This window comes from Petaurus breviceps, unplaced genomic scaffold (assembly GCF_028583685.1).
Source record: "Petaurus breviceps papuanus isolate PSGF00001 unplaced genomic scaffold, PetGlider_PUasm1.0 208, whole genome shotgun sequence".
Lineage (NCBI taxonomy): Eukaryota > Metazoa > Chordata > Mammalia > Diprotodontia > Petauridae > Petaurus > Petaurus breviceps.
In genome coordinates, this window is record NW_027185852.1 from 5,796,990 (window position 1) to 5,808,471 (window position 11,482).

The 11,482-nt window shown below is 40.6% G+C and overlaps 1 protein-coding gene across 4 annotated transcripts in view; it reads right to left on the reverse strand.

Moving 5' to 3' along the window:
- The window catches only part of LOC138165242 (leucine-rich repeat-containing protein 7), a 601,375-nt gene that overhangs the window by 298,121 nt on the left and 291,772 nt on the right, over nt 1–11,482 (reverse strand). For all 4 annotated transcript variants that reach the window (XM_069093366.1, XM_069093369.1, XM_069093367.1 and 1 more), the window contains one exon: nt 2,046–2,124. In XM_069093366.1, coding sequence (XP_068949467.1) covers nt 2,046–2,124 — 79 coding nt within the window. The remainder of the gene's footprint in view (nt 1–2,045; nt 2,125–11,482) is intronic.

Below are 11,482 nucleotides of genomic sequence, written 5' to 3' on the forward strand. Positions count from 1 at the left end.
GAGGGCCTCATTGGTGCACCTGGTCTGAGTGCCTTCCATGAGGGCCTCATTGGTGCACCTGGTCTGAGTGCCTTCCATGAGGGCCTCATTGGTGCACCCTGGTATGAACTCACTTCATTCCTGGAATCTTCTATAGCAACTTTTGTTGAAGTCAGACATTTGTGAATTTCATCATCTGCTCCATCCAGACTCCTCTACTCTGCTTGCCCTACACTGTGATTGAAATCGTGTATGGTACAGATAGTGTGGATGCAGCCAAGCACCAGATGGAGAAGGGAATAGTGGAGTCTAGGAGCCAGGGAGATCTGGGTTCAAAGGCTTCCTCAACTGTAAAATGTGGATAATAGCAACATGTGCTCTTAAGTTTGCTATGAGGATCAAGTTAGATAACATTTGGAAAGTGCTTGGCACAGAGCCTGGCACACAGTAGGTGCTTACTTAAATGCTGGTAAGATTACTGACAGCTTCCTTGAAGGAATATAAATGCCTTCATAGTAGAAATGGTTTCTTTTTTTTTTTGGTGTCTATGTAGAGTCTATATACAGACTGATAAGAGTACTGGTGCGATTTTTAATAATCCATCTTCCTTTCCTCACAGTGGGCACTCAAAGGCTTGTTGATTGATCAATCATTTGATTAATTGAAAGAAGGGCACCAAGGAGAGTTTACTAGGATGGGCCAAGAGGGAGGTGGGAATCTGAAGACTTGGGAGGAATATTCATGTGGATAAGATCACAGAACCATCTGAATGAATCACTGGAACAATAATAATTGACTTTTGTTTCTTGATAGTCAGTGTCGGATAGTACACCAGTGTCAAACTCAAACTTAAAAATGGGGACCACTGGCCAAGGATGCCTGGGGCTGCACGGTCACTTAGAAAGCCCCGTATGACCAGGAGATTTGTTCTATTGCATTTTCATTTATTTTGCTAAACATTCCCCAATTGCATTATAATCTGGTTCCCACTACCCTCAGCAGTACTCCAGGTCCTCTTTGACACCCCCCTCCCCCGGGGGGAGAGAGAAATAGCTTCAGGGTAAGGAAGTCCTGCTTTCAAGTCCCAGGTTTGCCACACAGCCCACCTGTGTGGCCTGGGGCAAGTCACCCAATCTCTCCGTGAATGGAATACTGAGCTCAGGAAAACCTGAATTCAAATCTAGCCTCAGATACTTACTAGCTGTGTGACCCTGGGTCATTACCTTAACTGCTGACTGCTTCAATGTCCTCATTTGTAAAATGGTGGTAATAATAGTCCCTTCCTCAGAGGGTTATTGTGAGGATGAATGCAATGAGGTATTTATGAAGTACTTTACTTGAAGAGATATAGAAGTCCAAGCTCAGTAAAATAAAAATAAAGATTGTAAGACTATAAATGGGGACAGTAGGTGCAGATCTCTACGAGTAGAGGAAGTGTCTCAGTAGGAGGGCCCTACATGGGTGCAATTATAAGTCAGAAAAAAAGATCCAAACACCTTTTCTGTTTTTAAAGAATGCAATTGCATCTCACCTCTGCAATCATACTGACAGCCTCTTGGTCAGTGGCTGCCTAAGAAGAGGGGGGAAGGTAGCTAGAGGGTCCCTAGGGAGCACTTTGGGGGGCAGAGGCAGAGGAAGAAGCATTGAAATTGGAGGCAGGAGACCCGAGCTGGATCTCAACTCAGACACTTAACAGCTGGATGACCCTGAGCAAGTCACTTCCATGAACCTTATTTTCCCCTCGACAAAATAGAGATGAGAATACTTGTACTTGTACCCATAGGGTTGTGAGGATAACCCTTGGTTATACTGAAAATGCTACAGGACAATCAGAAGCTGTGGTAATAATATTTCCTTTTCTCCTGCAGCTCCTACCTTGGGCAGGTGGTCAGTACCCACTTGCCCATTTGATTTCTCCTTTCCTGCCTTCCATTCACAAATAAGAGCTGACACTGAGTGAAAAGAAAATTTCACATCGCTCCAAATGGGAATTTTCTTTCTGTCTGTATATTTTTCCTGAGAGAGAAAATATGAATATAAAGAGAAAGAAAAAGATCAATACTCACTTAGAAATGGGATTGACACTGGCTTCAATAATTGTTAAACACTTACAGCACTTAATGTTTTCTGGAAATTCTTGTACACCTAAAGACATAAAGACATAAAACCAAGTGTGAGAATATTCCAAGTGAAAATAATCCTCCTATTCATAGCTATTATTCGATTCCAAACAATAATGGCAAAACAAATGCACTATATTTACATGAATAACATGGAAATATCTACATGTAATAGTTACATATATAACATAACTGTTACATAGAAATATTTACATCTCTAAACTCAATTTCATATATGTATATATAATTATTGCCAATTAAAATCATTTTTCAGTAAAAAGAATATTTAATTGCTACCAATACAGTTTTAACAAATTACCTTTTTTTGTACTGTGCAATATATACACACATATATATGCATGTGTATGTGTATATATCTATACATATACATGGATAAAAATCATAGTTCAGCTAAAAAACATCCAAGCAAATATATATACCTTCTTCCTCCCTCCCCCTCCCCCTCCCTCTCTCTCTCTCCAGGGATTATTTCGCCTTGTCTTTGAATTCCCAAAGCCTTGAAGAGTTTCTGGCACATAGTAGGTACTTATAAATGCTTGGTGATTGAGCAATCAGGAATGGGAGAACTTCAGAAAATGTATTTGTGCAGTATAAAGCTGCCATGAAGTAGTTAGCTAATAATAAGTGTGCATTTATATCTTGAAAATGTATTCTGTACTAGAGAGACTAGCCCAGAGAGTTCAACAAACATTTAGAAGCACTTGCTGTGTATGGTTAGACAAATTTTAAAGTGGAGCTAATATGAAGGGTACAAGAGAAAGTGTGAGCTCTGGAGTCAAGTCAACAAACATTTCTTTTTCTTCTTCTTTTTTTGCTTTTTGGAGGGCAATTGGGGTTAAGTGACTTGCCCAAAGTCACAAGGCTAGTTTTTGTGTTAAGTGTCTGAGGTCAGATTTGAACTTAGGTCCTCCTGACGCCAGTGTTCTATTCAGTGCGCCACCTAGTCGCCCCTCAATAAACATTTCTTAAGCTCTTAATGTGTGCCAGGGCTCTATATTCAGTGTTGGAGTCAGGAGACCTTTATTCAAATCCTGCCACTGCTTCCCACAGCCTTTGTGACCTTGGGCAAGTAATTTCCCCTCCATGTGCCTCACTTTCCTCTTCTGTAACAGATGACTAGATGGTCTCTGAAGTTCTCTCTGACTCCATGTCGATGATCTTATGATCTTACCTGTAGTAATTCATTCAATGACCTGAGTCGTAGCTGAACACTTAATTAGCAATAACTTGATTACTAGCTGTGTGACCCTGGGTAAAACCCTAACTGCTGTCTGCCTCAATGTCCTCGTTTGTAAAATAGGGGTGATAATAGAACCTACCTCACAGGGTTACTGTGAGGATGTTTGTAATGAGATAATTTGTGAAGTACTTTACAAACCTTGAAGAGATATGTAAGTCCTAGCTCAGTAAAACAAGTAAGTATAAGTATATACTTCTACATAGCAGGCATTTAATAAAAGTTTCTGGAATTCTTGAGGTCAGCAAATTCAATACATTATAGGGAAATTTTCTGTTGCCTTTAGAACTGTTATTTCCCTAAAAAGAAAACCATGTTTTTCAAAATTGCTAATATTTCTCTTGTGATGCTGTGTTGCTGTGAGCTATGGCAAACCATTATTTCGGAAGAGCCAAAGCTGAGCTTCACCCCAAGGGCCCCAGGGCCTCAGTTTCCATAAGCAGGCTTCAACATAGTCAGTAGCTGGGCAGAGGAAGACTCACTTGGGAGAAGTGGGATAAGGGCTATTTCATCAGAGCAGAAGAAAGAGGGGCTGGTCATGGAACACAAGGCAAGGCACAGCCAACAGATGGCTTATGGGCCCCACTGGTATCTCCCAAGATGAAGAGATAGAGCGGAAGGACACCCCCATTACCCAGGGCCACTCAAACAATACAAAGTAAGAGGTGAAACTGGAAGCCAGGTGGTGCTTTCTATTTCCTGCCCTATGTTTACTCTATAAATCAATGCTAAGACTTCGTTTGTGTTATTCGTTTCAATGGTGGGCCAGCAAACAAGGGTTGGGTCTGATGGATTTGAGTTTATAATACGATACAACACAACATAACACAACACACTACAGTATGGTGTGAGATGTGATGTCATCTTATACATAAGCATTTGATCACATCTTTGCATCCAGCAGCATGCCAGTTCATCATACATGTATATTTAGATACATAAAGTCAGCATTGTCTACTCGTGAAGCCTAGAAGACAAGAGGACCCAGGTTCAAGTTCCACTTGGACTTTTGCCATCCTGGTAAATGGAAGTCTCTTAGTGCTTAAGGCAGCTCTCTGATTCTAAGACACAAAGAAGAGGTTGCTTTGACCTGGGAGAGGGGGTTCCCTAAGGCACCAATACAGGTCCAGGTCTGATGCCCCTCTTGATGTTTTCTTTTTCTTTTTTTTTTAAATTTCTTTTGGAGGGGGGAAGGCAGGGCATTTGGGGTTAAGTGATGTGCCCAAGGTCACATGGCTAGTAAGGGTTAAGTTTCTGAGGTCCGATTTGAACTCAGGAACTCCTGACTCCAAGGTCATTGCTCTATTCACTGCACCACCTAGCTTTCCTGATGTTTTCTAATACAAATGGTTCAATTTAATCCAAAAATTATGAAACCTCCATTTTAATAGCAACCCAAACACTTTGACCTTTATGAACTGTGAAAATGGAATATAATTAGACCCCAGTGGTTCCTAGCATTTTTTAGTATGAGGAAACCTTTTTAACATAAGCCATTTTGTGGGCATCCACATGATTGTCCTTGTTGGTACTAAACAGATTGAAAGGGCAATGTTTAGCATGCATGTGGAATCAGACCCCTTGTCATAACTCCCAAGGTTCCATGGCCCATAAAATGGAAGAATGGGAACCAGTGTTTCAAAGCAGTCATCCTCAACCTTGGTTTTTCAGCCTAGATTTCACATAGCCTTTTTAACACTAGCTCAAGTATAGCTTTTTTTTTTTTCTTCACCAGACCTGAGATAACTTAAGCAGGAAAGGAATTGATGTGAACATTGGTAAATTGGAGAGCTCCAGCAGAGAGCAACCAGGATGGTTGAAGTACCTTGAGTCCATGAGGTACCAGGAAATGGCAATGTTTAGACTGAGGAAGAGGAGGCTTGGGTGGGTAAGCAGGGAGGCAGCCTAGTTGTCTTCAAGGATTCCGTGATCTATCACAGTTTGCTGACCTCTGGAATTGGCCACTGAGATCTCATCCAACTCTGAAGAAAACGATTCTCTGTTTCTATGATTTGGGGTCATTTTCTGTAGGAGACAGATTAGCCTAAGCTGACCCATCAAATACAACAGCAGTGCTTCTGGGGGCATTTGTTTTATAGGCAGCACCATTCTATTTGGTTTAAATCCTGATGCTTGAAGTATGAACAAGCAGCAAACGCTATAAAAATATCAAAATAGAACCAAGAAATGTCCCTATCACTGACTTCAGTAATCACACATCCAAATAGAATCAGAATGTTCTCCTGGAAATGCTGCCTGCCCATTCTGCTGTGCACACGCTCATCAAATGAGAAATGCCATGATTTGCTCACTGAACTAAATGGGTCCGATTAGCAAGGTTTTAGATGGAAAGGAATTGATAAAAAAAAAAATCCATTAAGAATACATTCATGTGCTCAAGGCAGAAGATAGATTGACCATTTAGGCTCATTCTAATTAGGGGAGGATTTGTTTCTTTTTTCCTTTTCCAAATCTGGGGGAAAATTTTAAAAGACAGTAAACTCTCAATTATTCAGAGACCAATTGGGCGCGTGTGGATTATCCATTCTCTTCCTTGTTCTCCCTTTGCCTGGCTTCCATGGAACCATTTCACTCCTCATTAACTCTTCCACCAGAGGGTGTGAAAGTAAGGAAAAGGAGAGGAAACTCCAGTCCATGAGGCTCAGTTCTTGTTTGTGGGCAGAGTATTGGAACTAATGGGGCAAGTGAAGCCTTATTACTCCCTGTGAACTATATTTACTTGTGCTGCTCTGACCCTTATTAAGGCAAACCTTCAAGAGTGGACTAGAGGTTGGTAAACCTATTAATAACAGCAGTTTGCAACCTTAGTTAAAGATAAAAATAGAATAGGTGTCAGACTAGAAAAGGAATGCCATAAGGTGTTTAATCAAAATCAAAATTGAATTAATAGCATCATGGAATTACAACTGGAAGGAACCATAGAGATCATTTAGGACAGTCTCTTTATTTTATATATATATATATATATATGCATGCATGGATATATGTGCATTCATATTCATACAAATACACTTATGTATGTATATATGTAAATATATATGAATGAGTATTTTTTCTCTCTCCCTACCCATCATTTATCCATCTATACTTCTTTCTCTTTTTCTTACCTCCCTTTCTCTCCTCCCTCCCTCCCTCCCTTCCTCCCTCCCTCCCTCCCTCCCTCCTTTCCTTCCTTCCTTCCTTCCTTCCTTCCTTCCTTCCTTCCTTCCTTCCCTCCTTCCTTCCTTCCTTCCTTCCTCACCAACACAAGGCTGTGGCAAGTTAGTGCACAAAGAAAGAAAAGCTTGTTTCCATGGTTTACAGGCCAAGCTTTGGTAGAATCAATGATAGATACTAGAAATGAGAACAGTTAAGTGACTCTAGTATTAGACACTAATTCTGATATAAAAATATTATAAAAGATGATGTAAACTGATGATTGCATCATTCTAAATAGGAAACCCCAGACCAATAACTCCTCTTCACTTTATCACCTTAAAGAGTTGCCTGGGCATGCAGAGGTTAAGTGATTTACCCATAAAGTCGGTGTGCTGGAGATAGGATTTGAACCCAAGCCCTCCTGTCCCCAAGACCAGAATGCTATCTGCTTCCCACGTGTCTGCTGTTAAGGCTAGGGTGGTGCTATTAGGGGAGTTTGAAAGAAAAATCAGAAGCATATTACATGAAATATGCAGTTTGAAATATCAAATAATTTTCCCTCCATCCTTTATTAGTCTCTCAAATATAATCTCAGAATATAAAGAGAGGCAGCAAAGGGCAGTGTAAAAAGAAATCAAACAATAGGGGTGGCTAGGTGATGCAGTGAATAGAGCACCCACCCTGCTGTCAGGAGGACCAGAATTCAAATGTGGCCTCAGAAACTTAACACTTATCAGTCGTGTGACCTTGGGCATGTCACTTAACCCCAATTGCCCTGCCTTTCCCCCTATGAAAAACAACAACAACAACAACAACAACAACAAAAAAACAAAAACCCAAACCAATAATAGGAAAACCAAAAAACATTCCTCCTTGAGTCAGGAGAGATGTGGGGTCAGATACAACCTCAGATCTGCATTACAACTTTTCTAACCTCAATTTCCTCATCTGTAAAACAAGGGTGATAGTAATGCCATGTTACAGAGTTGTTACAGGGTTCAGACGCAAAAGTACATGGAAAACATGTCACAAATCATCAATCACTTTATAAATGTCAGCGATTCTTACATCCTCTTCCCAATAATGATTGTCCATTAACTGCTCCCTAATGTCCAGTTACTTAAAAAGTGTAGTTAGCAAATGGCAAGTAATAGATAAATGATCCCTTGCCCTCTGTCATTGCTGTATATACACTAATCAGAAAGTCTAGAAAGTGAAGCAAGTGCCATCTTTTTAATCAAATGAGGCTAGGGAGAGGGCTGGAGCTTGGGATGACCTTACCATAAGGTATTCCTGGGGGAGGAAATATTTTCTGCCCCTACTGGCCACCAACACACTTCTCTGAAGCTGAGAGCCTTAGAGATACACTCAGATGTCTGAGAGTTCAGATCGTCTCCCAGGGAGTGCCTCACTGGGACAATATAGGGAAGGGGCACAATTTGAACGCACTGGATTTGAAGCTGGCTTTCCAGCCACTCTAGCAACATCATCTCTAAAAAATCAGCACATTTAAGATGAATGTGACTGAGGTTTGTAACAGAAGTCCACTTATGTCTAGGCTCTCTGGTTATACCCTCAGACTAACCTACAGACAGTTTCCTTGATTCTTCTCTAATAGGCTTGCACCCGATAGCTGGGGTAGGTGACCCTTACTTCCTAACTAGTGTCACTTGCCCTAGAATGAACTCAAGTACTCTGATTATATCAGGTCTCCTAGTCAAAATACAGTATGGGGAAACTCTTATCCTATAGCTGTGCTCATTTTATTTCCCCTCAAATATATTCTGCCTCTTCTAAACTGGAAGGAACCAGCATCCTTCCTACTTTTCTTTTCTTACTTGTGTGTCTGTTTTAATCCCCAAAATAAAAGACAAGTTTGTTTAAGGATGACCTGTTTACTTTTAGTCTATCTCTGGCACCTAGCAGAGTGCCTGGAATAGTCACTGCTTAATACACACTCTAGTGTGCCAAGAATCGGGTGCTTAGCCCTGAAGAAGTCATTCTACTGTTTCCCAGTTTTAAACTCCTGGAATCCCATGTGTCCAATTCAAGTCACAGGCTCACAGACTCTTATATTTTCAGCTGGAAAAGACCCTAGAGGCCATCTGGCCCAATCCATTGATTTTCACAAGTGAGGAACGTGAAACATAGGAGTAAAGGATCCGTAGCATTAAGTAATAGAACTGGGATTTCAACAGTGCTTTCTCGACTCCAAATTTATGGCTCTTTCCCACTGCACCACACTCAGGAGGGAGAGTGAAGCTCTCTGCCCACTCAGCAACATTGTCTCTTACAGAGAGTACAGATTTCAAGCTGGCAGAGACCTCAGGTCATAATTCATAATTCAACCTTCTCATCTTCCAGGTGAGGAATGTCTCCAAGGTAATTGTAGGTGCCAATGTCCATTCTACTTTATTTACTGGAAGTACTTTAACCATTTGGGGTCCAGTGAGAAGGTTTTTTCTTTTTCTTTTTGGAGGGGGGAAGGTAGGGCAATTGGGGTTAAGTGACTTGCCCAAGGTCACAAGGCTAGTAAATGTTAAGAGTCTGAGGCCAGATTTGAAATCAGGTCCCCCTGACTCCAGGGCTGGTACTCTATTCATGGTGCCACCTAGCTGCCTCCCAGTGAGAGTTTTTTTTAAAATATGGGGGACAAACATATGAAGATAGAGGCTGATTTGTGTTGGTTGAGGGAGTTTCCTCATTGGAAGTTTCCTATACCCATACAATCACAGGTTTAGATAAAAAATAAAATGTTAACTCATTGAACAAACCATCAACTAAGGGGTGGGCAGGTGGTAGCTCAGTGGATAGAGCACAAGAACTAGAGTCAAGAAAGACCTGAGTTTGGGGTGGCTAGGTGGATCAGTGGATAGAGCACCAGCCCTGCATTCAGGAGGACCTAAGTTCAAATCCGGCCTCAACTTAACACTAACTAGCTGTGTGACCTTGGGCAAGTCACTTAACCCCAATTGCCCTGCCCTCTCCTCTCCCAAAAGAAAACAGAAACAAAACAAAAACCAAAAAAACAAAGACCTGAGTTCAACTCTATTTACAGATACTACTGCATGATCCTGGAAAAGTCACTTCAGACACTTTGCCTCAGTTTCCTCATATGTTGATTGAGCTGAAGAAGGAAATGGTATGCCATTCCAGTATCTTTTCCAAGAAAACCCCAAATGTGGTCACAAAGAGTCAGACACAACTGAGATGACTCAAACAACAACAAAGGATGGAAAGACTTGGTATCTGCATAGATAGAAGTCAAATTAAATGCTCCAATGTTCCACTGGCTTTAGGAGCTCATAGTTGTGGGGGTAGTGTCCACACTGATGAAGTGACAAGGTAGGCTGTATGATCCTGAGATCTGTCTAGTCAATAACACACTTCCTAGGACCATGCCACAGAATTTCTTGTTCATGGTGTCACGGGATCCTAGTTGTAGAGCTAAAAATGGACCACAGTTCTGATCAACTCCCAAACTTTAATTTTGCAGATGAGGAAACTGAGGCACAGAGAGGTTAAGTGATCGCCAAGGTCAAACAGTTAGTTGGTAAGTGACAGAGCCAGGATTTGGAATGCCAGAATCTTGGAATGTCTTCTTTTTGCTGTACCATGCTGATAATAGAAAGTAATCCAATTGCAACCTTTTCTCTCAGATCCTGCAAATGACTTTGCTAAATTGAATGTCTTTAAAAAAATGATAATGAATACACTGATCTAGAATCTTTCTTTCCTTTTAATATACTCACTTTTATATTATTTTTAGCGCTGGAATGGCTACTCATTTCCTCCTGTTCTAATCTAATGTGACTAAGTAAAAGAATCTCCTCTCTTTACCCCAAGATTGGGAAAATTATCTATTGTTTCAGCCAGCAAGCTTCCATTTTGGGAAAGAGTGGGATAACTGATAAGTTAGTAAAACATATAATGATGGCCCCAGTTCTGATTGCTTTTCATTAAGCTAAAATGATGATTTAACCTCTTGTGATGTTATGAGAACCCATCTTAGAGAGAAATGTTTTAGAAGAAGAAAGAAAAATCACTTAATTATGGCAAAATTATGAAGGACTTTCAAATGAATTCATTTTCATGAACATCAGTAGACGATGGTGTCATGCTCTCTATGACACATCTACAACCAGACTTGAGATTGAGTCATTGCCCAATTAAAATTCACCATTCATTATTTTACTTTCTTGTATTTAAATGAATGCACTTCAGTGAAACCTTCTGTCAACTTTACAAATGGGTGCATCAGATTTATCTGGAGGCCACAAAGTGGTGAGAAATAGGAGCATCTTCCTGCAGGGCTTCACAGAGTCCTAGCTCTAGAGCTGGAAAGAGGCTGAGAGATGATGAGGTCCAGTCTTCTCATTTTAGAGACTAAAAAAGAAGCTGAGGAAGGGTTTGCCCAAGGTCTTTAGGGAGCAGTGGAAGAACTAGTATTTACATTCAGGTCCTTTGACTATAAATCCACGGCTCTTACAATGCTGGGAAATGGATTCGTAGGAAGAAGATTGAGAAAACTGCATGAAATTCTGGCTGGAAAGTGGAGAAAGTTTTGTTTTTAATTTAAATATAATCATAAACTTATTTGTAAATGTTGAAGCGAAATAAGCATTAAATTAGTAGAAGGATTATACTCCTGCCTGTCTTCCAGTGACTACTTGTGTGACTTTGGGCAGGTCATTTTTACCTTTCTGGGCCTCAGTTTTCTTATCTGTAAAATGAGGGAGTTGACCTCTCAAATGACCTCTCAAGTCTCTTCCAAATCTAAATCGATCATATTAACAATACCAGTTAAATTTGTTTAGTCACTATTTCCATCCACACCAATGTCTTTTGCTTGATACAATGCTGTAGCGTTTTCTTCACGCCCTCTCTGTCTTCATCAGTTCTCTTTGCCAATACATTTGTTCCCATTTCATCTCCCCACTGTGTGGTCCTAGTCAATGTGAATCTG